The sequence below is a fragment of the Notechis scutatus genome, chromosome 13, assembly GCF_049901735.1.
Source record: "Notechis scutatus isolate UNSWTSFEM ecotype Mainland chromosome 13, rNotScu1.2, whole genome shotgun sequence".
NCBI classification, from domain to species: domain Eukaryota; kingdom Metazoa; phylum Chordata; class Lepidosauria; order Squamata; family Elapidae; genus Notechis; species Notechis scutatus.
This window is the reverse complement of record NC_142021.1, coordinates 6,316,506-6,344,504: the sequence shown is the minus strand read 5'-3', so window position 1 is coordinate 6,344,504 and position 27,999 is coordinate 6,316,506. Positions and strand designations below refer to the sequence as shown.

The 27,999-nt window shown below is 42.0% G+C and overlaps 1 protein-coding gene across 6 annotated transcripts; it reads left to right on the top strand.

Annotated features, from left to right (window-relative positions):
- Positions 1-7: 7 nt before the first annotated feature.
- On the top strand, positions 8-27,999 carry LOC113424817 (carbonic anhydrase 15-like). Of its 6 annotated transcripts, none has more exons than XM_087942446.1 (8): positions 8-638; positions 5,563-5,598; positions 7,883-8,053; positions 9,304-9,464; positions 13,049-13,141; positions 13,811-13,877; positions 14,352-14,569; positions 27,784-27,999. In XM_087942446.1, exons 1-8 carry the CDS (start codon positions 575-577, stop codon positions 27,982-27,984), a joined length of 1,011 nt encoding a protein of 336 aa, XP_087798572.1. In that variant the 5' UTR covers positions 8-574; the 3' UTR covers positions 27,985-27,999. The 6 variants fall into 6 exon arrangements, with proteins under 6 accessions (XP_087798572.1, XP_087798574.1, XP_087798571.1 ...); XM_087942448.1 differs by lacking the exon at positions 27,784-27,999 and adding an exon at positions 14,734-15,322 and having other exon boundaries at positions 14,403-14,569; XM_087942445.1 differs by lacking the exon at positions 27,784-27,999 and adding an exon at positions 14,734-15,322.

The window sequence follows — 27,999 nt, the reverse complement described above, 5'->3', positions numbered from 1 at the left end:
GCATCTTTTTTTCGTCCATCGACTTCCATCCACGGTCCGGGAAAGCAGGAAAGCTTTCCTTAGCTTTCCCCCTCCCGGATGTCCGCATCTTCTCTTGTATCCAAGGCAGTTCCTCTTAGGGTTCCCCTCCCCTATAAATAGACCCCGTGTCATCCCCCATCTGTCTTGTCTTTTCTTTTTAAAGCTTTGCTCTCTGTTCTCCCTCCGTCCCGTTCTCAGGAGAGAAGGAGTTAAAAAAAAAGAGCCACCGTTCTCCCTGTGATGAATATTTAACAGCCGCCAGGCTGAACCTCTGGATTTCTTCTCGGTGCGTTTTGCTTTTGACGGCGGCGGAGGCTGAGGGAGCAGCCTCCATCCTTTTCAGGGGGTGAAAACGACTCCCAAGGACAGCATCGTTGCTCTGACCAGCCAGCCCTCCACGCCATTCCCTCTGGATTTGCCGAGGTGGAAACCAAGAACCAAGGACACACGCCTGTTGGCTTGCCAGAGTCTTCCCCATTTGGAATTCCCACAGAGTTTTGGGTTGGTTTTTTTTTTTGGTTTTTTTTTGAGATCTCCCAAGCTCAGGGGAAAAATGCCAGACCTTTTAGGAATAACTTTCCTGGCTCTTTCTTGGATGGTTCATGCAGGGACAACAGGTGAGTTTGAAGGATGGAGTCGCTTCTACTGTCGGTGCAAACTTAAGAGTTTGAGGAGAGGGGGCAATTGTGCAACACACAGGTTTATGGGATCTTTCTTGGAGTCTGGACCTCAAGTTCTGTCAAACAGAGTTCAGGGACACTCCTGATCCCCATATTTACTTGGAGTAGAATAATCTGAGTTCAGGAATCAAGTCTCTCAATAGAAAACCTTCGTTATTCCTCCAAACCCTGTTTTTTTTTTACCCTTCTCTCTCTCCAGGAGTTCTTCACTTCACTAACAAAATTTGGGGATTTCATTTGGGTGCCCCTGAGGTTAAGCCACTGTGAGCTGGAAATCTTTGCCGAGGTCTTTTTGGAAGAGATCTCGATCTATCTTTAACCTTGCCCTTTTCTCTCAGCTTGGATCCACTTGTTCTAAACACCTGTTGGTTTGTGGGAGATGTTCCTGCACAAATGTCAAACGTTCTTGGATTTGGCTCTCCCCTGTGGAGCCTTTGTCTGTTGTTTACCTCATTTGGTGATGGCCGTCCGCTGGAGATCCAACACTCATTGTTGTCCTCAGCTGATGTCAGTTCTATTCCAGGGCATGCTTTGTAGTGTGGAATTGACCAGTGGTGGGATTCAACTGGTGTAACGACCGGTTTGCTGAGTGTGTGCTTTGCCTGAACCTCTCCGTACCAGCTGAATCCCACTCCTGGAGTTGACCAAACAGAAGATCTTTGGGCCAACGGTCTCCTGAGAAGGGGGTCTCCATTCAGGGGCTGTCACAGATTTGAGGGCCTGTCACAAAGAAGAGGGTGTTGACCTATTTTCCAAAGCACCTGACAGCAGGACAAGAAATAACTGGTCAAAGGGCCCAGCAGAAATTATACGACCTGAGACTGAATGAAAAACTGCTGGTGACCTTCTACCGCTGCACTATAGAGAGTATCTTAACTTACTGTACCTATGTAGGGTTTGCCAATTGCATGGGGCAGATAGGATGTCACTCCAGAGGGTTAAGGTCATTGCCCCTCAGAGGATCATGGGTTGCCCTCTCCCCTCTTTGGAAGAGCTTTAGAGCCCCCACTGCCTTAAGAAAGTTCAAAACATCCTCAAAGATCCATCTCATCCTGGGCACCCTTTTTTTGAACTATTACCATCTGGCAGACAGTACAGGATAATAAAAACAAGGACAAATAGGCTAAAAAACAGCTTCTATCCCAGGGCAGTAATTCTATTGAATTACACCAAGCCACACCATGCCCGCTAAGCCACGGCACAGAACCAGTAGTAAAAAAAATTTGAATCCCACCACTGAATCTGATCTTCCACCAACTAGGTGCAACATTAGTCTCCCAGCTGAATATCAGGTAGTCAAAACCCACAGTTTCTATTGTGGTATGCTTACTACAGACCTTATTAGCAAAAAGTTCATCTATTTCTTCTGTTTGGTTGCGTGGTCTGTAATATACACCTGGGGCAATGTCATTCTTCCCCCCCCCTTTTATATTGACTGAAATGCATTTGAGACTTTTTCCCCCCCAATCATTGTTCTGCGGTATTCTCTTGCGCAGAACATAGAGTAACAGAGTTGGAAGGGCCCTTGGAGGTCTTCTAGTCCAACCGCCCCGCTCAAGCAGGAGGCCTTAGCAACGAAAATTTTGGTCTCCGTTATCGTCGTAAGTTGAGGATTACCTTCCTTGAGAAGAATTGCAGGATGGGTGAGAAGTCTTGCAAAGGGGAATGTTATAAAAATAAATACGGGCAGGTTCCCGGGGATAATTAGAGGAGAAAAACTAATATTGAACGTGGAACGGTTCTGTGAGAGAGACCGCTTGTCGATGCATGATAAAAAGCCTTTCAGATCTATTATTAATAGACTGAAGATAAAAAAAGAAAAATCAAAAGAAGATTTTTTTTCTCTCTCTTTTAGAGGTCAGGCGAAAGGAAAAAAAGGTAGAGGGCTTGGTCAGAAATTTAAAAGGTTGGGGAAGAGATCAAAAGCATTTTTAAAGTGTTAGAAGGAGTCTGATTTTTAGGGAAACAGAAGGTTGTGATCTTCAGCTCTTGAGTGATTTCTGAGTTTTAGCTCATGGCGGAGAAAATAAGGATCTTCAAATCAAGACGGCATCTATAACAGATGTAACAGAACAACAGAGTTGGATGGGATCTTGGAGGTCTTCTAGTCCAACCCCGCTGCTGAAGAAAAAGACCCTATAATATTTCAGACAAATGGTTGTCCAATCTCTTCTTGAAAGCCTCCAGTTGTGGAACACCCATGAATTTTGGAGATGGCTGATTGTTCTTACTGTCGGGAAATTTCCTCCTTAGTTCCAAGTTGCTTCTCTCCTTGATTAGTTTTCATTCGTTGCTTCTTGTCTGCCCTGTTGTGCTTTTGGAGAATAGCTTGACTCCCTCTTCTTTGGGGCAGCCCCTCAAATACTGGGACACTGCTATCATGTCACCCCCTAATCCTACAGGAATCTGGCTTCCGCATTGACTTTGCTTGTCAGAAGCTGGCTGGGAAGATCTGAAAGGGTGATTTCCCTCTTCCTCCTCTTCTTTGCAAACCCCACCCCCTTCCAGCACTGATGATATAACCTAGTTGGGTAATAAAACGTCTGCCAGAAGACCACCAAGCTCAGAGAGCACCAAGGATCTCAGAGTCTGCTTCGTCCTCCTCTTTACAAACCCCACTTCCTTCCAGCCCTGATGATGTAACCTAGTTGGGTAACAAAACGTCTGCAAGAAGACCAACCGAGCTCAGAGAGCACCCAGCACACCATAGCTCAATCTTGAGCTGCAAATATTCTTTTTCTAAAAAAGAAGAACATCCTAAATGGATGGGGGGGAAAAAAAATCAAACACAGCTTTCCAGATGCACCTTCTTGATAGCTACCTGCTGTGTTCTCCGAACCTTCTAACTCACAACTGATCAATCAAGAGAGAAAAGTCCATTTCTTTTTTTTTTTCTTTAATGACTCGGCTCAGTTAAAAGTTCCTGATGTCCGTTTTCCATTACACCATTGATTGCCCAGCTGTCTTCCTGAGGATCTTGGATTGCGAGCAATAAAGCTAAATCGGACATGATTGTCCAAGAAACCACCGGAGGGAAGATCTGTTTCCTGAAGCATGAGAGATGGAGGTGCGTTGTTGTTTTCTTCGGAGCCGTTTCTTTGGAGTTTTTTTTTTGTTTTTAAGAAATTGATCTCCGCTTCTTTCTTCTCTGCAACCCAATTTTAAAGTCGTCTTACCTGGGGAGAGTGGAATGAAAAGCTAAGCCAGCTCTTCTTGATTTTTGCTCTGCTCAAAAAAAATGAAATGAGATTTCTTGGCTCTTCCATTTTTCTGGAGAGCTGCGAGTAATATCTGGAACTGCATTAAACTAATTGTTATAGCAGGAATTTAGAACACGGAACATGGAATAATAGAGTTGGAAGGGACCTTGGAGATCTTCTAGTCCAACCTCCAATTCTGGTAGGAGACCCTATGCCATTTTGGACAAATGGCTGCCCAGCCTCTTCTTAAAAGCCTCCAACTTCTGAAGGCAATCCATTCCACTGATTAATTGTTTTTACTGTCAGGAAGTTTATCCTTATTTCTAGGTTGGATCTCTCCTTGGTAAGTCTCCACCCATTACTCTCTGGTGCTTTGGCGAATAAATTGATTCCTTTGTCTCTGTGAGAGCTCCTCAAATTTTGGAAGACCACTATCATGTCTAGTTAGACTAGACATACCCTGTTCCTACAACCGTTCATTTAGAAGTGACTCAGATAGAAAATACTGCATCCAGTTTTGCCAACGTGCCTACCGTCCCTGTCCTATTGTTTCTCTTATTCTTTTATTTTTCTTATATGTACCCATTTCATGTATTCACAACTATGTATACGCTTATACTTATTATCTTGTAAACAATTGGCAAATCAAATAAATAAAATAAATAAATAAATAAATAAATGTTGAATTCCTAGAAAAAGTACAGAGAAGAGCAACCAGGATGATGAGGGGACTGGAGGCTAAAACATACGATGAACAGTTGTAGGATCTGGACATGGCTAGTCTAGGGAAGAGAAGGACCAGGGGAGAGAGGAGAGCACCTTCCAATACATGAGGGGTTGCCATAGAGAGGAGGAAGGGGTCAAGCTATTTTCCAAGGCACCTAAAGGCCGGACAAGGAATAATGGATGGAAACTGACCAAGGAGAGATTCAACCTGGAAATAAGGAGAACTTTTCTGATAGTGAGAACAAATCAACCCATGGAACAGAAGTTGTCTTTGGAAGTTGTGGGAGCTTCATCACTGGAAGCTTTCAAGAAGAGACTGGACTGCCATCTGTCAGAAACGTTCTCCCATGTGGGCAGGGGGTTGGACTAAATGACCTACAAGGTCCCTTCCAACTCTGATAATCTGTAAAGTCTGTCAAGATACACCCCTGATTAACGAGTATAAGGAGCAGGAAGAAGAAGAATCAGACAATCAAACTTTCAAGATTCAGGTGTTACGGACAATCTCAATCAAAATCTTTTTCTCACTTCTGGGCTGTTTTAATTGGATTGAAATTCTAATGCTACCCACCAGAGTTAAATGTCTATGGAGATTTTCCAACATCCAGGTCACAGATTGTCCCAAAGGTGCTTTTTCAAAAGGCAACTGGACTTTGTTTTTCCTTGAAGATGTTTTGCTTCTCATCCAAGAAGCTTCTTCAGTTCTGGATGAATGGTGAAGGATGGAAGGATTTGCAAAGAATATAAATCCTTCTACTCTCCGCCGTTCAATCAGAAATGAAGAAGCTTCTTGGATGAGAAGGGACTTCAAGGAAAAAAATGAGCCCAGTTGCCTTTTGAAAGTATGCCACCAGAGTTAGTTCTTTCTTCATTTTTATTCTATTTTTGCTAATCCAAATTTTCTCTTCTCCACTTTCCATCTCCTGCTTTTCCAGGTCTTTGGTGTTATGATTCCCAGGATCCAAAATGCGGTGAGTACCGGAGACAGATTTCTGAAGATACTTCTTGGAAAGATTTTGGGTGAATGTACCCCTCATCAGGGACATGGTGGCTAAGATGCTGAGCTTGTCAATCAGAAAGCTTGGCAGTTTGGCGGTTTGAATCCCTAGCTGCTGCTTCTTCTTCTTCTTCTTCTTCTTCTTCTTCTTCTTCTTCTTCTTCTTCTTCTTCTTCTTCTTCTTCTTCTTCTTCTTCTTCTTCTTCTTCTTCTTCTTCTTCTTCTTCTTCTTCTTCTTCTTCTTCTTCTTCTTCTTCTTCTTCTTCTTCTTCCTCCTTCCTCTCCCTCTCCTCCTCCTCCTCCTCCTCCTCCTCCTCCTCCTCCTCCTCCTCCTCCTCCTCCCTCCTCCTCCTCCTCCTCCTCACCTTACTCCCATCTAGAACTGATGAAGTTACCTACTTGGGTCATGAAACACCTGCAAGAAACTTCACTTTTTAAAATCATGTCTGCCTATCAGAAGCTCATATTTTCAAATGCTGTTCCAGTGTGTCCATGAGGCTGGTAGGCTGCTTAGAATATTCTACTTTTGTAGAAAAGTTCATATTTTATGAAGAATGAAAACTCGCATCATTCGCATCCGTTTATGGAAACTGAAGACCATCTGCGGGTCCCAGGTGTGCAAATCCAGTCTTAAAACATCCATGCCTGGGGTCATAAACCAGACAGCACCATTCCTTGTGGAGGGCCCAATTCTACCTATCTGGCTATATCTTCCTTTTTTTTTTCTAGCCAGATGGGTTGACATCTAATCAAAGCTCTGACTCATAGCGGCATCTTTGTTGTTTTCTCTAGAATCTATTTGGAACCCAGAAGCTTTCTTGCGGGGGAGTAAAGTCTCAGTGATGGTGGCTTCCTGGTTTGATATTTTTATTTGGAATAAACTTATCCCGAAATAATCAGGTGGAGAAATGACGCTACCAAGTAGTAAGACAGATACCCACAAATCCATGTTAATTCTTGGCTATGACCCAGTAACATAGAGATGTCGAAAGTAAAACAAACCAAGAATGGAGCTGGGGCTCTTTAGAAATAGACAGCCACAGATGCTAGAAGAGCTTGTTTTATTTGTCAGACTAAATATGGGCCCAGCAAGGAAATCCTGCTGAATTATAAATAAGCAAAACCTTCTTGTGAAGTTTAATGAAGACCGTTGCAGGAGGAAAGTCAAAGGAAACAACAAAGGAAAGTTAATGATTCTGTTGAATGCAACATTTGTAGACGACCAATTTTCTGGCAAAGGGTTGATCTATACCAGAATCCTGCTCTGAGAAAAGAAATAGATATATTGCTTCCCTTTAATTGAGGCTGGATGGAAAGGTTGGGGGAAAAAAAAAAACCCTTTCCGTTGTTATAAGAAGGTTGCCATAATTGGCAGCAATGAATATTGATCCGCGTGGCAAAGAAATAGGTATGGAGAATGTCTTCCCTGCAGTGGAATGGCTTGCCTACGGAAGCTGTGGGTGATTCATCACTGGAGGTTTTAAAGAAGAAAATGGAAAGGAAATTTGTCTGAAATTGTATAGGGTCTCCTGCTTGAGTAGGGGGTTGGACTAGAACAGTAGTCACCAACCACTGGGCCCGGAACCACTGGTGGTCCATGGGAAAATTTTGGTGGCCCACAGAGAAATGTCACCCCCAAAGCAATTAATCCAGGCTGCACAGGATTCTCTCTCTCTCTCTCTCTCCCTCCCTCCCTCCCTCTCTCTCTCTCTCTCTCTCTCTCTCTCTCATGAATGCTTGCAGGAACTAGGTATGTCTTAGTCTGATCAAAAGAAGGACTAGGGGAGACATGATAGCAGACTTTCAATATCTCAGGGGCTGCCCCAAAGAAGAGGGAGTCAAGTTATTGTCCAAAGCACCAGAAGGCAAGACAAGTAGCAATGGGTGGAAACTAATCAAGGAGAGAAGCAACTTAGAACTAAGGAGGAATTTCCTGACAGTGAGAACAATTAACCAGTGGAACAACCTGCCTCCAGAAGTTGTGGCTGCTCCAACACTGGAAGTTTTTAAAAAGATGTTGGATAACCATTTGTCTGAAGTGGTGTAGGGTTTCCTGCCTAAGCAGGAGGTTGGACTAGAAGACCTCCAAGGTCCCTTCCAACTCTAAGTCCCTTTTCTAACTATTAGGTATCCTCATCACCTTGGATTATTTATAAAAATAATCAAGGCAGGATATCCATTAAAAAAAATCAAGGCAAGCTATTCTCAGCCTCCCTGTGCGACATCCTAGCTTTGCAATGTTCCTCTGGTCTCTTTAGGTCCTTCTCACTGGAAGGAGATCGCATCAGGGTGTGGCGGACAGAACCAGTCGCCCATTAACATCGATAGAAGAAAAGTGAGACGGGACTGGAGCTTGGATGAGATTCTGTTTGAAGGCTACGACCAGGCGCCTCCAGGCAGATGGAGACTAATGAACAACGGCGATGAAGGTGAGCCCATGAAGCTGGGACTTTTTCTGCAGGTGTGTCATGCCCTTGTTGGAGTCTGATTCTGAGGGGGAGATTGAGCAACTGACAGGGAGTGGGAATGTGGCTCTGGTGGCTGTGGAAGAAACGGGAGAAGGATACAGTCTGGCTGGGCATTCAGAGGAAGACCCAGGGCCATCCCCTCTTCATCCTAGGGCACGCAGGGAGGAACGGAGAAGGGAGCAACATGGCTTATGGGGGAGAAAAAGGCCCTGATCCCCTTCATTAGCTGCAGCTGGGAGAACAGGATATAAGTGGGGTGTTTTACACAGCTTCTTGCTGGAAGCAAAGTGTGCATTATCTTTGTCGAGGCTTATCTGGGTTTTGGTGTCCTCCCAACTGTGGTTGCTGCGTTATCTTGTGGAAGTCTGCAATTTATCATCCTGGCCTGCCATGTTAATAACTTCAGTGTGGTTTGTGTTGGTTTTGTTTTTTTTATTTCTAATTATCTTTACTTTTGGTTTGGACTGCATTTACTCTCTTTGTAGACTCTTTTTGGAAGAGTTTGATATCCAGCTGAGGATAATTGGACATTGGGGCCCAAGTTGGAGGCATTAAAGGGAATTTATTCTACTTTTGCGACTGTGTTATTTTTGTGTCATGCCCTGGTCATCACAAGGTGTTTATCAAATCTTGAACCCAAAGCTTTCGGTTTCCACTCAGCAGCTGTATTGAAATGAGATTTTTGTTTTGAAGTGGGGCATAGAGTCAGGGTGCCCTAGAGCCAGGTTTGACCATTCAGTCTTTCCTGTCCCTGCCATCCATTATCGGGCACATCCAGATTTCTGACTTATAGCTTCTCTATTTTTTTCCCCTCCCTGTGCTGTCCAGCCAGTGTATGGGAATTGGATAGTTAATTATCAATTGTGAGCTGTCCCCTTAAGGGAATGCATCATGGTAAATGTAGTTAAGGTATCCTGGGAAATATAGTCCATGTTAATGTGACCACATTTGTAATCCTGATTGGTCACTAAATTGACCCTCGATGGGTTGGGGGAGGTTTCTTCACTCTTGTCTAAACTCACGGACTCATGGTAACTACCACTACGAAATGGGAGGAAAGGGATAAGGAGATAACCATCTTTTTACCGACAAGACAGATCTGACACTCCCAGAAGGCTGGAAGTGGTGGAGAAGCTTGGTTAGCTCCCAGATTAGTAGACTGGCCCTTCTTTGCCTCTGAAACTGTGTTCACAAGTTGACTTTCCCTGCAGTCAAAATGACCTTGGACGGAGCATCGGCTGCGGAACAAATCAACATCACCAGAGGAGGCCTGCGGGATACTTATCGGGCCTTGCAGTTCCACTTCCATTGGGGTGACCTCAAGAGGAATGGCTCAGAACACTACATTGATGGGATACAGTATCCCATGGAAGTAAGTCCAGCGTTGGGTTTTGATAGCAGGTTCTGCAGTATCTCAGGCGCAGCTGAAGCTATGCTGAAAAGCACCTGGTATGGCATGGCTTGTTTTTTGGATGGTGGTGTTCATTAAAGGATGGGGAATGGATAGGAGCAAAGGTGGGGGGGGGAAGGGGGGAGAGAAAGAGAGAAATGAAGAAGAAGGAGGAGGAGAATATACTGTGCTGCTTATGGTTAAACAAGCTTAGTGCAAAGTACATTCAGAAGACTTTTGGTGAATAAGTCTTATAGCTATCTATCATCGATCTATCATCTATCTTTCTATCTATCTATCATCTATCAATCAATCAATCAATCTATCTATCTATCTATCTATCTCTCTATATCTATCATCTATCTATCATCTATCACCTATCTTTCAATCAATCAATCTATCTATCTATTTATCTATCTATCATCTATCATCTATCTTTCTATCTCTATCATCTATCTATCATCAATCTATCATCTATCATCTCTATAATCTATCTTCTCTCTCTCTCTCTTTATCTATCTATCTATCTATCTATCTATCTAGTCTGTCTAGCATCTCTCTACCTCTCTCCGCTTCTATCTATCTATCTATCTATCTATTTGTCTGTCTGTCTGTCTTTCTGTCTATCTATCTATCATCTATCTATCTATCTATCTATCTATCTATCTATCTATCTATCTATCTATCTATCTATCTATCTATCTAGTCTGTCTAGCATCTCTCTACCTCTCTCCGCTTCTATCTATCTATTTGTCTGTCTGTCTGTCTGTCTTTCTGTCTATCTATCTATCTATCTATCTATCTATCTATCTATCTATCTATCTATCTATCTATCTATCTATCTATCTATCTATCTATCTATCTATCCTCTATCATCTATCAATCAATCAACCAATCTATCTATCAACTATCTATCATCATCTATCATCTATCAATCTATCTATTTATCTATCATCTATCTTTCTATCTATCATCTATCTATCATCAATCTATCTATCTATCTATCTATCTATCTATCTATCTATCTATCTATCTATCTATCTATCTATCTATCATCTCTATAATCTATCTTCTATATATCTTCTATTAATCACCTATTTATCTCTCCTTCTCTACTGTGATTGAAAGAATACCAGCAGTTTCTCCTTCCTTCTTTATGAGATGATGATTGTCGGTCAGCAACAGGCCAGTCCTTTTTGCTCACGACGAAGAAAAAAAATGTCCAGAAAGAAAAGGTCCTCAGCCCAATTTTCATCAGGCTCATTCCAAGAACTGCTTTGTTTTCTTAATGTGCAAGGGGGACGGGGGTGTAAATTGTCTCCTGGATGCTTATTCAAAGAGAATTAAATAGCATGCAATCAGCAACCCCCGAATGGCTTCTCTGCATCTCAAAGAAAGTAGCTTTTAATTAAGGCTTAGCCAAGAGGCACCTCCTTTTGGTCCAGTTGACTAAACACAATCCAACTCTTCATAGTGGCGTAGACATCAAAGGACATCAAAGAGCAGTTCAGGTTGATCTTGAACCCTCTGTCATTTCATTTTATGTATTTTAACTGTCAAAGCTGGAGAATTGGCTGGATGTTATTGCTTTTCAGAAGTTCCCATGACCTTTTCAGAGTTCAGGAATTGACCTCTCTGGTCATGATTTAACAAATCAGCTTTCCAATTTCATGGCGTCTTTGCCTTGCTCTTCTCTTGATATTTGGGAATAGGGCAGAGCAGCTGTTCCAGTTCAACTTTAATCATTTTTTATCAAACATGTTAATTGCTTTTCTCATTACACCCCTTTATAGCACAAAGTAGAGCTTTCCAGAATTAATGCTGTCTTCAAATCATATTGTGGAATTAATGTGGCTACAACCACTTCAAATAGCATCGTCTTGAAAATTATAAAATTAGGAGTACATTAAATCCATAATATGAAGTCCCAGGTTGTTGGGACAATATACTGACTCTATAAACTGCTTAGAGAGGCCTGTAAAGCATTGTGAAGCAGTATAAAAGTCTAATTTCTATTCTATTCTATTCTATTCTATTCTATTCTATTCTATTCTATTCTATTCTATTCTATTCTATTCTATCCTATCCTACCCTACCCTACCCTACCCTACTCTATTCTACTGCCATGGTGGCACAGTGGCTAGAATAAAGAATTGCAGGCAAACTCTGCCAAGAGTTTGATCCTAACTGGCTCAAACTTGACTCAACCTTCTATCCTTCCGAGGTCGGTAAAATGAGGACCCAGATTGTTGGGAGAAAGAGGCTGATCTTGTAAACTGCTTAGAGAGAGAGCTGTAAAGCACCACGAAGCAGTATATAAGTCTAAGGGCTATTGCTAATATGGATTATTGTTTTCTTTTGGGATGTTTTTATCTGTTTGGTTTTTTTTAATGATTTGGTCAAGTTTTGATTTGTTTAGGTCCATCTAGAAATAAACACATGACCATGTCTTAAAACCATAAAACTTGGGAATATTCAGTTGCACAGTTGTGGCATGAAGTCACAACGATATATACCTAGGTCTTCTGGCCCTCGGATATTAACTTTACTAAATAAAAAAGCAGATTTTTTTTGGGGGGGTGGGGTGAAGAACTCACCCATTGCATGAACCAGAGTCCTGTAAAGATATTTCTTGATTTAACAACAATCCATTTAACAAATATCCCACACCCATAGTTGTCAACAGGAAAGGTGGCAGAGACGCAAGACATGATCATGTTGTATTAAGGAACTATTTCACTTGGTAACCATTACCCAACTATGGTGAAACACCTGGGAAAACTCCAAACTCTTGTTTTCCAGATTTTGGAAGGTATCAGTGATAACACAGGCAAAACAGCATAATTTCTTCCTGAGAAATTCTTCGTGGAATTTTGAATTTTGCAAACATGGAAATAATTTTTTGATAGGAAAAAGAGGGAAGGGAAAACATCTAAGAGGAACTCTCTGCAGACAATTTGTGTGTGTTGAGTAGTGATTAAATGTCCATGCAGATTCTCCAGGTCATGGTTATCCCAAAGATGCTTTTATCAAGAGGCAACTGGACTTTCTTGTTTTTTCTTGGAAGATGTTTCACTTCTCATCCAAGAAGCTTCTTTAGTTCTTTGGGACTTCAATTCTTCAGAACTTCTTCAGAACTGAAGAAGCTTCTTGAATAAGAAGGTAAATGTCTTCAAAGGAAAACAAAGAAAGCCCTTGGTTCTGTTGATTATACAGATTTGGTGTTATAGGAATGGCTAGTTATATATTAATGTGTGAAAGCAAAAACTGGAGATTGGAGTGTGTTTATCTTGTACTGTGCCAGGAAGAGTCAGAAGCCATTGCCCCCTTTCCCTTTCCCTCCCTTAATTTCCTATTTCCTTTGCTTCTTTGCATTTTATATAATAAAAAAGGGGAAAAAAAGAACAAACGAAAAAAAGGCCAGTTGCCTCTTGAAAAAGCACCCTTGGGACTAGAGATTAAATGTTGGCTATCTAAAGAAGAAAGACAACAGGGAGACAGGAATGAACTGAGGAGAAATTGAATGACAGAGAAATATGTCCGATTCTTCTGCTGTTTCTTCACAGCTACACATTGTACACATGAACATCAAATACAAAACCGTCAGTGAAGCTAAGCAACATCCAAATGGACTCGCTGTTCTGAGTTTCCTGTTCAAGGTACGATCCTCAGAATACGATTGCCATTATGTTAAAGTGTCATCATGAAAAAAGCTTATGAAGTTTTGGGATGCAGTTCCTTCAGTCTTGGCTTTTGTAGGCTGTGACAGGAACTTTTTCAGTTTTTTTTTGTTTTCCAATTCCTTCCTCCATTCTAGCTGCTAAGTTCTAATGAAACAACATGAATCAGAGAAGCACGATTCATCTTGAATTTCTTTGATTAGAATAGAAGGTCAGGATCGAACGGCGGGATCCTTGGTGCTATTCTGGGCTTGGTGGTTTGCCTGGAGATATTTCATCACCCAACTAGGTGACATCATCAGTGCTAGGGAATGGGGATAATGTTGTCTGCAAGCAAACCCCCAAGCTCAGAGTGTACCACGGATCCCACATTTCTTTTGATTAGGTTTAATATCCAGAAATAAAGGATTGGGATTCTTTGGATCGATTTTAATGTGATGTCCATCTGCTGCTACCTTTGGGTGGACAGCTTCAAGAACTGCTTGTTTTGTTGTGGTTATTATTATTATTTAAACCAGAGTTGGGGGAAAAAACCAGCTTTTCAGACAACAGATTGTCCTCTGTAGAGGACCATAGATGCCCACCTACTTTTTCTACCTTTGGCTACCTTGCAGGTTATAGATCTGTCTTCTTCTCATTATCATGTAGATAGCAGACACCGATAACACGAATTACAACACCATTGTTGCCAGCCTGAGAAACATCTCTCGTGCAGGTAAGCATCTTACCTGTGCCCTGGAAGACGAATGCTTCTTCTGCCTATGGCTCATGAAAGCAGCTATGTCTTTTTCCCCCCGGAGTGCCTGGATGCTGTTTGGGAGGCTTCAACTGCAGCCACACAAACCTTGAATAAGATGCAGCTGCTTTCATGAGACACAACATTATTGGTGCTCCTGCATATCCCGAAGTGGGTTTTCAGAACAGAGTAAGATTTCTGAGGTGGGGGGGGGGGGAAGATGGGGACCCCAATTCCTAGCTCAAATTTGTTGTCATGAGTCCTTTTAGTAACTTGAGGAGCTGTAGTCCTATTGGGTGGCCAAATCAATTGGAAGCCCTCGTGTCTTCGGAGATTCTGAGGTAAGAACATCACATCTTGTATACTTTCTGTGAATGAGAATATACTGTACTATGGAGTGTCTGTCACACAAACTGCGTTAACTTCCTTTCATCTTATCCTGCACCAATCCAGAATGGAGCTGCTTCTTCTCCACTACCCAATCATGGTTATCCTTTTGCCTAGGGGAATACGTCGACATGGCGTCCACCTTTTCCTTGAGCAATCTTCTCCCCAGCTTAGCTTCATTATCCAAATATTACCGCTACAAAGGGTCTCTCACCACACCAAACTGCGATGAAGCGGTCATCTGGACAGTATTTGAAGAGCAGATTCCAATCAGCAGATCCCAGGTAACAACCACTCTGCCCCCATCCTCACATTCAAAGTTGGTCTTTTCCATCCCCAACCACCACTATCCACATTTCACTGTTGTCAAATGGACACATGTACAGAAATATTGGGCTGGCTGTAGAGCACTCCTCCCATTCTCTTTCTCTCTTTCCCTTTGTTTTAGCTGAATATATTTGTGGACGTCACATACTTCAAAAGTTCAGCTGGGACACCCCAGAAAATGATCAACAATTTCCGTCCTTTACAGCTTCTTGGTGGCCGCACCGTCTATGCTTCCCGCGATGCCACCATCAGCTGTGGCTCTTCTCTTGTTGCCAATTTACTTCTTCCTCTGCTCTTGTCTTCTTTGATTGGCCAATTCTCTGGTTCCTCCTAGCTGCCTGGGCTCAACTGTGAATCCATTGTAGATCTGTGGTACCTTCCTAGTTGTGGTTCTTCATTGTGATGCTTCCCTATCTGAGCTGAACGAGGCACAAGTCCAGATCATGGAGCACTTGATGGATTTGTGAGAAAGAGCTCCGGGGACAATTGTATTGCGATCAAAGGCATCCGATTCCTGACTGCCACCATAAATGGGACCAGCAACGAGACAAGAAAGGTGGAAAGCTTTCATGTTGGCCGTTGGACGGGAGGTCCACACACCAAGCAGAAGAGGGGCACGCAAGTTACCTTCTGCCAGCACAAAAAATGAAGTCCTAAATGATGTAAATTGAGGTTCTAAATGAATAAATTCAGAGTTCTTAATTTTTCCACGATGGGGCTGACTCCCTTTCATTCTTTCCAGCCACCAGCTGAGACCATTGGTGACACCAGAAATGAACCCCTAGAAGCAAAACACGGAAGCGGGTTGCTCTTCTACCTTTTCACCAAGGTCACTGAGGCAGTGGGGAAAGGGGGGGGGGTTGTCCCTCTCTACCACCCCAAAATTCCAATCCAAGAAGAGCCATGAGGACACCCGAAACAAGCTTCATAACCGTCTCGAGTTGAATCCCATCAAAACCATGGATTGTAATCTACCTCGGGGACCTCACCTTCAAATTGTAGACCCTGCACTCCATAGAAAATGGACTCCTGGGAAGGGCGGGGCAGGGCAGTTGGGGCCAGCCGGTCAGTTGAAATATCGGTTCGATGAACCAGATGTAACTTTAACATCCGGTTCTCCCAAACCGGTCCGAACCGGTAGAATCCCACCTCTGCACTGAGCCACCATTCAGTGTTTATATGTCCGTCTGTTCTCCCTATAATTCTACCATCTCTCTGGCATTTTTTCCTCCCTTAATATAGGAATAAATCACATGATGCCACGCACACTTAAATTTGTTGATGAGAAACCTGGAGGTGGCCCTCCAGCTGTTGTGGGACTCCAGAGCCTATCCTGGGATGGAGGATGCTAGCTTTTGTAGTCCAGCAACATCCGAAACGATTTCAAGATTCCTCCTGAGGCTGCAGAGAAATCTAATGTTGAAATGGGGAGGCGTTTTCTGTTTTATTTTAAATGCACTGTATGGATACTGTAGATGTGTACGAAGCACTTTCCTTATTCCCTGCAGAACCTTTCACCAATTGCATCCTTTGAGGGCTGATCTAATTCACTCCATCCCTGAAATTCATCACTCGTCTTGCGGTGCAGCCCAGCTCTTCCCTGCAGCTCAATTTTCAAAAGGGTTTTGAGCAGAAAATCCCACGGGGGTGTTGTTGTTGTTGAACCCATCTATAGATCAGCCCCTGACCCTCTGCATAATTGCTCAGGAAACAGAGAATCGAAGTCCGCTGAGTTGTTGTTTTATTTTTATTATTTTCTAGAAATAGCAAACCTATTAAGAAGAGACATGAGCGTCCCTTTCTCTTGGTCTTAATTATAGATTTAAATTTAGCCCCAAGGAAAATGTGGTTAACGTTAGCTTTGGGAGAAGCCATTGCCTTCTCTTTACGCATGAGTAAAACAAAGCCAATACTTGTGCGAAGGGGCGCTCTATAAAGGCTGTTCTGATTTATTGATTGCTAATTCAAGACCCCTCATTCTGTTGAAATTCTATCCTGTGAATAGGATGTGGCTTGAAAGCATGGGTTGGGACTAGGATATCACTAGATCCATGCATTAATGCTGTGTTGGTAGTCGAGAGATAATCCTTGATTTATAACTACTTGTTTAGTGGCCATTTGAAATTAGAACAGCATTGAAAAAAATGATTTGTGGCTAGAATAGAATAGAATGTAAAATAGAATATAATGTAAAATAGAATAGAGTAGAATAAGAGCAGAACGGAATGGAACAGAACAGAACAGAATAGAATAGAATAGAATAGAAAATATGGAATGGGAAGGGTTGGGAAGAGTTGGGTTGGGTTGGGGTTGGGATAGAATGGAATGGAATAGAATAGAATAGAATAGAATAGAATAGAATAGAATAGAATAGAATAGAATAGAATAGAATAGAATAGAATCCAGATTTTCTGTTCCCCATTAAATTGTACATTGATTAGAATAACAAACACACATTTTAGCTTTTGCCTCCCGGAGTTTTTGCTTAGTTAGAACATCTGGTTGCAAAACATGTTGGTTCAATTCCCATTGCAGTCAAGGGAAGACTTCAGGATATGTGCTACAGATTTGAGAAATGAATCACCAGCCTCAAACCTGGAGGAGAAAAATTGTCATCCTCATCTACCCCAGCCTCAATTTTTATTTCCATCTTAATGTTCCTGTTCCATCAGACTGAGCTCCAGGCCCCTGGAGTTGCAACTGAAATGCTGAGAAAATTTAAAATGCCCTTTCTTTCTTTCTTTCTTTCTTTCTTTCTTTCTTTCTTTCTTTCTTTCTTTCTTTCTTTCTTTCTTTCTTTCTTTCTTTCTTTCTTTCTTTCTTTCTTTCTTTCTTTCTTTCTTTCTTTCCTTTCCTTTCCTTTCCTTTCCTTTCCTTTCCTTTCCTTCCTTTTCCTTTCCTTTCCTTTCCTTCTTTCTTTCTTTCCTTTCTTTCTTTCTTTCTTTCTTTCTTTCTTTCTTTCCTTTCTTTCTTCCTCCTTCCTTTCCTTTCCTTTCCTTTCTTTCTTTCCTTTCCTTTCCTTTCCTTTCCTTTCCTTTCCTTTCCTTCTTTTTCCTTTCCTTTCCTTTTCCTTTCCTTCCTTCCTTCCTCTTCCTTCCTTCCTTCCTCCTTCCTTTCTTTCTTTCTTTCTTTCTTTCTTTCTTTCTTTCTTTCTTTCTTTCTTCCTTCCTTCCTTCCTTCCTTCCTTCCTTCCTTCCTTCCTTCCTTCCTTCCTTCCTTTCTTTCTTTCTTTCTTTCTTTCTTTCTTTCTTTCTTTCTTTCTTTCTTTCTTTCTTTCTTTCTTTCTTTCTTTCTTTCTTTCTTTCTTTCTTTCTTTCTTTCTTTCTTTCTTTCTTTCTTTCTTTCTTTTCTTTCTTTCTCCCCCCCAGAGTCTCCATGCGGACACTGCACTCACCTGCATTGAAAATAGGCTGCATGGAGACTCCTGGGAGGGACTCCTGCTTAAGCTTGGAACAGGTGGCCCTTTGGAAAGGAAGGGGTGTTTTGTGACTCGGTCCCCGCTTCTCTACTTGAAGCATCCATCCACTTTGCCCAGCAGTATTTTGCTTTTTTTTTTTAAAAAGGATGCTGTGAAACAAGACATTTGCGCCAAGCACGGAACAGCTTCGTTTTTCTGCAAAGCTGCTGGGTGACATCGATCATGCAGATGCTGCCAGTGGCCTCCTGGTAGAATGATTGAAGCAGCATCATTAAGAGTTTGACAAAGCAGGAAAAACAAATCGTGGAAAGGAGCCCCGGAACATTCCAGCTGCTTGAAGTCCAATGAACTAAATGTGCATGTGCATTGGGGTCTCTGTGTGTGTGTGTGTGTGTGTGTGTGTGTTTTACATTGTTCAGGGAAAAAAAAGAACCAGGAAACAAGAGTTGCTAGAAACAAGTTCTCTTCTCTTCTCTTCTCTTCTCTTCTCTTCTCTTCTCTTCTCTCCTCTCCTCTCCTCTCCTCTCCTCTTCCCTCCCTTCCCTTCCCTTTTATCCCAACCCCAACCCAACCCAACTTTTCCCAACCCATCCCATCCCATATTTTCTATTCTATTCTATTCTATTCTATTCTATTCTATTCTATTCTATTCTATTCTATTCTATTCTATTCTATTCTATTCTATTCTATTCTATTCTATTAATTCTCTATTCTGTTTTATTCCCTATTATCTCTTCCCATCCCCTCCTCTCCCCTCTTCTTTTTTTAATATAAAGTTTTTATTTTTTTACAACCAACATACAAACAAAACATAAAAAGACCATCTTTCAATTATATACATACAGTGTGTCAGTTGGTTACAAAGATTGTAACCCTCTCCTCCTCATTTATTTTTGGGATTTCTATTATAACTATTGTGTCTTTCCAGTCTCGAAAAGATGCACACTTCAGGCCCAAAATGGAGTGACTGTATTGCCAACAACTGGTTGCATGGTCCCAGAACCGTGTGCATAGTCTCTCTCTCTCTCTCTCTCCCTCCCTCCCTCCCTCCCTCCCTCTCTCTCTCACACACACATGGGGATACTTACAGAACCACCTTTGATGCTCAATTTTGAGCCATGCAAGAAAGATAATGCTGAAAGCACGCACATCTCCCCCCCACCCCAATATAACTCAAGAGTGGGTCCTTCTTAATGGCTGTTCCCCTACTTGGAAGACCTTGATGGATGCCCTCCAGCCTCCTGTTCCTTCTAGAACGCTTCAGGATTCCACAGGGCATCTAGGCACTTAAAAATGGGGAAGCTGACTCACCAGCTGATTTTATTACCTGATTTATAGTTAGATTTCTCTTGGCTTTATGATGATATATTAGTCTCTCTCTTTCTGCACTCGCTCCCTTTTGCAGCCCTGCAAAATGCCTGGATTTGTTCAAGTAGGTGGTATAAAAATGTTTGTCTAAATAAATCATTTTGGCTGCCAGAAGCCAAGGAGAGGCAGCGTAAAGGATAAGCTTCATACAGTACCTCCGCTTGTGTGTCCACCCCACTATTCCTCTCCTCTCTCTCAAGAAATGCTATCTGGGATGGTCTTCTTACTTCTCCTAACAGTGGAGAGATTGCCTCCAGAAGCCGTGGATGCACCATCACTGAAAGCTTTTAAGAACTGGGTATGTCTAGTCTGATGAAAAGAAGGACTAGGGGAGACACAATAGCAGTCTTCCAATATCTCAGGGGATGTCACAAAGAAGAGGGAGTCAAGCTATTCTCCAAAGCACCTGAAGGCAAGACAAGAATCAATGGGTGGAAACGAATCAAGGAGAGAAGCAAGTTAGAACTAAGGAGGAATTTCCTGACAGTGAGAACAATTAATCAGTGGAACAGCTTGCCTCCAAAAATTATGGATGCTTCAATACTGGAAGTTTTTAAGAAGATGTTGGATAACCATTTGTCTGAAGTGGTGTAGGGTTTCCTGCCTAGGCAGGGGGTTGGACTAGAAGACCTCCAAGGTCCCTTCCAACTCTGTTTATTCTATTCTATTCTATTCTATTCTATTCTATTCTATTCTATTCTATTCTATTCTATTCTATTCTATTCTATTCTATTCTATTCTATTCCACTCTACCCTACCCTACCCTACTCTACTCTATTCTTCATTCCAATATTCTATTCTATTCTATTCTATTCTATTCTATTCTATTCTATTCTATTCTATTCTATTCTATTCTATTCTATTCTATTCTACCCTACCCTACCCTACCCTACCCTACCCTACCCTACCCTACTCTACTCTATTAAGAAGAGACTGGACACCCATTTGTCTAAAATTGTATAGGGTCTCCTGCTTGAGCAGGGGTTGGACTAGAAGACCTCCAAGGTCCCTTCCAACTCTGTTATTCTGTATTCTGTAATTGTTCAGAAGAGAAGGACTTAGGGTGACATGATAGTGGTCTTCCAATATCTCAGGGGCTGCCCCAAAGAAGAGGGAGTCAAGCTATTCTCCAAAGCCCTTGAAGGCAGGACAAGAAGTAATGGATGGAAACTAATCAGGGAGAGAAGCATGGAATTGGGGAGAAATTTCCTGACAGAACAATTAACCAGTGGAACAGCTTGCCTCCAGACGTTGTGGCTGCTCCAACAATGGAGATTTTAAAGAAGAGACTGGACAGCCATTTGCCCGTAATGTTACAGGATCTCCTGCCTGAGCAGGGGGTTGGACTAGAAGACCTCCAAGATCCCTTCCAACTCTTTGTTACTTTGTTATCTGTTAAACCAGGTGTGCTGCAAGAAGCCCGCCCTGCCATTAACTGGATTCAACAGAAGGTAGTAGCCAAACTCAATAGCAGACACACTACCTGATTGATAGGCAGTGTCAGAAATTCCCAGGTGGTCTATTTCTTGCCCAGGGGCTCTGCAAAATCCTCATCAGGGGTTTAACAGGAGCATATTGACAAAAGACACAGTTGGATCTTCTGTCGGAGAGCTGCAAAAGTAGATTTACTTGGCTTTTGCCCAGAGCAATGGGTCTCGCAGGCCTATGGAAATAAATCTCCATTGATTTTTCTTTGAGTTCTCGCCCCTCGTAGCCCTGAGGGTCTGTTGTTTTCCCCAGCCCTCACCACAAAACAAGAAAGAGTAATTTATACATCATCCATACGGTGTTGCTAATATGCCCCTTAGCTGGAATTCGCTTTGTTTTGGCTGCCGTTTCTAAAATACCTCATTTGGCTTCTCCTGTTCTTTTCCTATCAAATCTAGGGCTTTGGAGAGAAATCGTCTTCTGTCTTAATGGCGCAAAATGACGATGGCATTGGTTTGTGTCTCATTGCATCTTATTTTAATCTCAGCGTCTTCAACTTCCCGGATAGTTGGGAAGGATCTGATTGTCAAGGTACCAGTCTGAGTAAACAACAGCAGCATATTATTATCAATAATAATCATACACATGTGCATCCATTTAAAAACACAGGTAGTTCTTGACTTACGATCACAATTTATATTGCGAAGCATGGGAGTTGCTAAGCGGGTCCATTTCAACACCTTTTTTTGGCCACTGTTGTTAGGCGAATCACTATGGTTGAATCACATGGCCGTTAAGTGAATCCAGCTTTCCCCCATTGGTTTCGCTTGTTGGGAGGTCTGGGAAAGTCACAAATGGGGATCGTGTGATCACAGGACACTGCAGCTGTCACAAATACACACCAGTTGCCAAGTCCCCAATTTTGATCACATGACTGTGGGAATCTTACACTTAAGTGCAAGAACTGGTCCTAAGCAGTGTGTCATGCCCTTGTTAGAGTTGAACTCTGAGGGAGAGGAGGAACAGCCGACAGGTTGTGGAGGAGGCTGGGGAAGGGCAGAGGCCGGCTGGGCAGTCAGAGGAAAAACCAGGCCCATCCCCTCTGCATCCTAGGACACACAGGGCGGAATGGAAAAGGAAACAACTTGGCTTATGAGAGAGGAAGCGGCCATGATCGCCCTCATTGATTGCAGCTGGGGAGAATAGTATATAAGAGAGACGGTTAAATTACAGTGCTGCCAGAAGCAAAGCATGTGTTATTTTGGGCTGAAGTTATCTTGGTTGGCGTCCTTCCAACAGACTTTGCCTTGTTATCTCCTTGAAGTTGGTAATTACTTATCCTGGTCCGTTGTGGAAATTCTTTCATTGTAGTTTGTTTTAATTTTTTATTTCATCTCTATCTGCTCATTAAGTTCGGACTGTATTGCTTTCGTTTGAAGACTATTTTTGAGTATGTTTTATCTCCAACTGAGAATTATTGAACAGTGGGGTCAAGTTGGAGGCATTAAAGGACATTTATTTACGTTTAGGATTTTGTTACATTTGCATTACACTCCGGGTGATCACGCAGTGGTGGTATTCTACCAGTTCGGCCCGGTTCTACCAAAACCCACCCAAATCCGGTGGTAAAACTTTTTGAATCCCACCACTGGTCCTAAGTCCCTTTCTTCGGTGCCGCTGCAATTTCAGTCACTAAACGGATGGTTGTAAGTTGGGGATCACCTCTAAGCAGCTTAACTTCAATTGTGGCAAACAAATTCATGAAATTTTACCCCTGGATCTGGGCCATACAACCGTCGTCAGAATCAAAAGGACGGGAATGACATCCTTCATACCTGATGGAAGGATTTGAACGAGTGAATTAAAATGAATGCATTGTTGTTGTTTGAATGCGTTCATTCACAGCTATGAATCAGTTGCGGGTGCTCCATCACTGGAGGGTGTTAAGAAGAAATTGGACAGCCATTTGTGGGAAATGGCATAAGGTCTTCTGTTCAACCAGGGGGTTGGACTAGAAGACCTCCAAGGTCCCTTCTGACTCTGTATTATTCTGGTGCTTGAATGGAATCCACGAGCAAACGGTCATAAATACTTCTGCAGGAACTAATGCACTGGGGCCAGAACTCAGATTGCCATGAAAGAAGGCCTTGTCTTATACAAAAAACTAACACCATCCTAATTGCAATTATTTAAAAAAAAAACTGCCTGAAATTTGCATGCTTTCACCCCACTCCTAATGCATATCTATTGGCGCAATCTTTCCCCTGTTCCCCCTAAGATAAAAGCATTTTCTGTACATTTCTCCCTTCCCCCAAAGAGGTCCCTCCTGATCCACCCTTCCATAAAAATTTAAGGAGTTTCTAATACCTCATTTCACCTGGAGGCCAAATTCAGGAAAGGACCGAGCTTAGGAATTACATTCCCACAATCAGACAGGTTTAAGAATGTGCCCTACCCTGGTTCACCTACACAGATTTTTTTTTGAAAAAACAAACAAACATTAAGTGAATGTTCAGTTTAGGCCAGGGGTCAGGAACTTTTTACCTTTTACCCCCAAAATTTATAAACGCCACGTTACCCCTTGATTTGAAAGGAAGGTCCTTGTGTATGTAAACTATACAAACAGAATGTCGAAATAAAATGCCTGGGGGGTAATGAGAACGGTCACGCTGGCGCGACCGTCCTCATTACCCCAGGATTTTCAGTTTTACCCCATTTGGGGTAATTTACCCTGTTCCCGACCACTGGTTTAGGCTTACCTTGATGCTATTGTTCTAGAAAGACCTGACGTGTCTTACAGAACCTGTAAGTCAAAGCACTTCCTTCTTCTGAACTCAAGGAGCTCACCAATCCATGGGAGAATATTAAGTGTTGTACCTTATGATTCTTGATGAATATATTTTATTTTTTCTTTTCTTTATGTACACTGAGAGCTTATGCACTGAAGACAAATTCCTTGTGTGTCCAATAAAGAATTGGACACTTGGCCAATAAAGAATTCTATTCTATTCTATTCTATTCTATTCTATTCTATTCTATTCTATTCTATTCTATTCTATTCTATTCTATTCTATTCTATTCTATTCTATTCTTATTGTACCCTATGACTATTATAAATTGTTGTACCTTATGATTCTTGACAAATGTATCTTTTCTTTTGTGTACACTGAGAGCACATGGACCAAGATAAATTCCTTGTGTGTCCAATCACACTTGGCCAATAAAGCTATTCTATTATATTATTATTTTTTCCAAATAATTTTTTTTTATTTTTCAATATAAACATACATATTTTGTGGGCATTGCATTGACTGGGTCAAATCTTTTTAAAGCAACAGTAACACTAATAATACAAATAGGTATATAAGTAATTCTAATTGTCCAACTTCCACAACTTCAACAGAGCTAATCTCTTTTCATAATCCACTTCTCATTTTCCCATGAGTTCATTTAAACATAAATAACATCTCTTTGCACCTTGCATTTATAATCCCTAAATAGTATTACTTAATATTTTTTAAAGAATTATTCATAGTTCCACCCTAACTTCAATATTCCAATTGTGTAGGATGATAATGTTTAATCAGTCCCAGAAGTGTATCTCAAAACCCCACACAATTTCTAGTCCTTAATATTTTAAACTCATAATATACTTAATAATAATAATAACTCATAATACACACTATTAATATTAATCATACAATTTAATTAACTAATCCTAAATTCCCTTCTACTGTCTTGACATATTTGGATTATATTATTAAATTATATTTTCTATTAGTATATATACTACTATTTTCCTTGTATATATTTTCATATTGAAATATTTTCTCATTATCCATAATCTCTTAACTTTTTTGAAATTCCATCATTTATTGATTTTTTTAAATCCATTTTTTATCTCTCTCTCTTGGAATCTTTTATCTCTCTTTTTTTTTTGTACCTACTAATCTTCACCTTCTGAGTACCTGTAGTATTTGAACTCCCCCAAAAAGCTTCTTTTTCTCTGTTATAAACTTTTAAGTCTTCTATTTATTAATCCTTTCTCCTCCTTATTTCTAACTGCTTGCATCTCATTTTGCTTTGCTTTGATTCTTACATGGGAGAATCTCTGATGGCTCACTGAGGTTGGCCTTTGTGGCCTTCACAAGGCAGGTGGTGGGGCGCCATTTTGAATCCCATCTTCCCGCCGTATTTCCCATTGGAGGAATAGGTTTTAGGAGTTGAAGCTGGCGCCATCTTCCTGAGATGTTTCTTGCTAGCTGATTTGGGGACCGCCGGTGGAAGGACGATACTTTGAGATTCCACTGGCTCTACAGGATCTGAATTCGATCTAGATAAGCTGGAATAGAAACCATTCCTGGCTGTAATGGTGTTCACGGCTCGGAACATTGCTTGATTTCGGCCAGAGACTTGAAGTGGGTGAAGAGTCGGGACTGACCTGGATTTGAATTTCTCTTCCTGGGAGATGGTGTTCTCCAGCTTCCCACCTTCGGGAATCCTGTAAGGACTTCCTTTCACTTGACCAAGGGTGTTCTCATCTAGCTCCTTCAGAGGACTCAGGTCCTGGGAAAAGTGGTGGTCATTATAGGCATAGAGAGTCTCACGCAAGCTCTGTAGCTCCTCCATAACTTCTGTCTTCATGGTTTCAATGCTGGCCATGAGTTCTTCTTTCAGCTCTACAAGGTCCCTTTGCAATGCGTTTTGGATGTCCATGGAGAGTCCGCTGTGATGACTGGTGGAGTCACCCATACACAATAGACAATCTGTACTTTGTCCTTCCAGACTCTCATTGGCACTTCCAGGCAATGCTTTGTCGTCTTCTCCATGGACTAAATTCCCCACCAACCTCATCAGCTCACCATCTGATGTGGGATCTTCTGCCTGTTCTCTGATGGAAAATTGGGCTTGGAGATGACTCCTGAGATCTGCCAGCTTTTCTTGGTCCATCCCTTCGCTTTCTGCAGCGCTGGGAGGCTCTGGATTTTCTTCCTGACCAACATCTTCCTCGTTCTGCTCTGCTTTTCCTAAAGAGGCAGACTCTTCCTCCTCCTTCTTCTTCTTGGCTTTTTTCTCCTGTTTCTGGACAGCATGAAGGTCTCCCATGGTCTTCAGCCCCTCGCTGGCTGCCTGAAGAAGCCGAACGTGATTCCAAGTTTTGGAAGCTTCCGAAGACATTCTGTATTCTTCACGCAAAGCAGCCGCAGGAGGCAACAGAACAAGCGAACTACGGTTTCTTTGCAAGGCTGGAGTGTTTGCTAGCAAATCAACAGATGATTGCCAAAGCAATTCCAGAGGGAAGATGGAAAGGGATCGAGGGAATCAGGTAGAAAGCAAATGCTATAGCTACTGAGAAACTCTGGACTCAAGAAGATTGTATTTGTGGCAATCACTCCAGAGAATTCCCTATCTTAAACGGGAAGGGCTTTCTAACAATCCAATGAAGGAGTGAAGGAAAGAACGATAGAGATAGTAAGGGATCTGGAGGATAAATGAACAGTTGAAGGGACTAGGTATGTAACAAAGAGAAGGTTTAGGGGTGACATTTATAGCTGTCTTCCAGTACTTGAGGGGCTGTCATAGAGAAGAGGGAGACAAGTTATTCTCCAAAACACTTGATGGTAGAACAATTAGCAATAATTAAAAAGACAACCAACTTAGAACTGAGGAGAAACTTACTGATAAGAAGAACAATTAACCAGTGGAATGGACAGAAATTGTGGATGCTCCCATCCCTAAAGGTTTTCAAAAAGAGATTGGATAGCCAATTGTTCAAAACGGTATACCCTCTCCTGTTGGACAACACAATGTTTGCAATTCATTCACTATACTATAAATCCTTAACATAATATAAACAACCATCTTAATATTTCCAATATCCAATCCAATATTTGAGGGGCTGTCATATGGAAAAGGAGGGGGGGGGTCAACCCACAGTACCTGAGGGCAGAACAAGATGCCAATGGATGGAAACAAATCAAGGAGAGACCCAACCTAGAACTAAGGATAAATTTCCTGACAGTCAGAACAATTAACCAATGGAACAGCTTGCCTCCAGAAATTGTAGGAGCTCCAACGCTGGAGGTTTTCAAGAAGAGATTGGATAGCTATTTGTCCAGAGTGGCATAGGGTCTCCTGCTAAATTAGGGGGTTGGACTAGAAGACCTTCAAGGTCCTTTCCTTTCATGTTATTCTGGTGCTTGAATGGAATCTTATCTGAACTTCCCTCATCCATCTATGAAGTCCTCTACATTGATGTCCTCTCTTTATCTTGGAGCCAAGACACCGTCCCATGCAAAAGTTGACTTTTGCCCTAAGCCTTATTTCCACAGACAGGAAATTCTGTAGGAGTGACGGGGAAATGGTGTTCTTCCAGATATTCAACTCCCAGAATCCTTCAGAAAGTGGTGTGGGACAAATGTCCACATTACATATTTCAGAGAATCCCTTGGAAGCTGTCTTGAGAAGTGATGAGATGGGGAAATTGTGTTCTTCCGGATGTGCAGCTCCCAGAATTCTTCAAAAACTGGGGGAACAATTGGGTCTTGGCTACATATTTCAGAGAATCCCTTGGAAGCTGTGTTGAGAAGTGATGAGATGAGAAAATTGTGGCTTTCCAGATGTGCAGCTCCCAGAATCCTTCAGAAACTGGGGGAACAAGTGGGTCTTGGCTACATATTTCAGAAAATCCCTTGGAAGCTGTCTTGAGAGGTGATGAGACATCCCAGTTGCTTAACAGCATCCTCGTGCTGTTTACCACCTATTAAGCTAAAGTGATTTCATTAGAGAGGGATGTTTTAATTAGAGAAAGGCTGAGATAGGGAAGGCGAAGTGGGCTCTGGTTAATTAGCACCCTTGAGATGCAGAATTACTGGCAATGAAGTTTACAATGACTAACCAATGACTCAGCAGAAGCATTGCTGGCTTTTTCATGTGATTTTCTTATTTTTTTTTTAGATTCCGATCCCACCTGTCAACCTCAGAACATGGAGACAACCTGAAGAAGGAATGCAAGTTCAAGTAGTCCTCCACCAGTGGTGGGATTCAATTTTTTTTACTACTGGTTCTGTGGGCATGGCTTGGTGGGCATGGCATGGCTTGGTGGGCGTGGCAGGAGAAGGATACTGCAAAATCCCCATTCCCTCCCCACCCCACTAACCTGCTTTCCAGCTC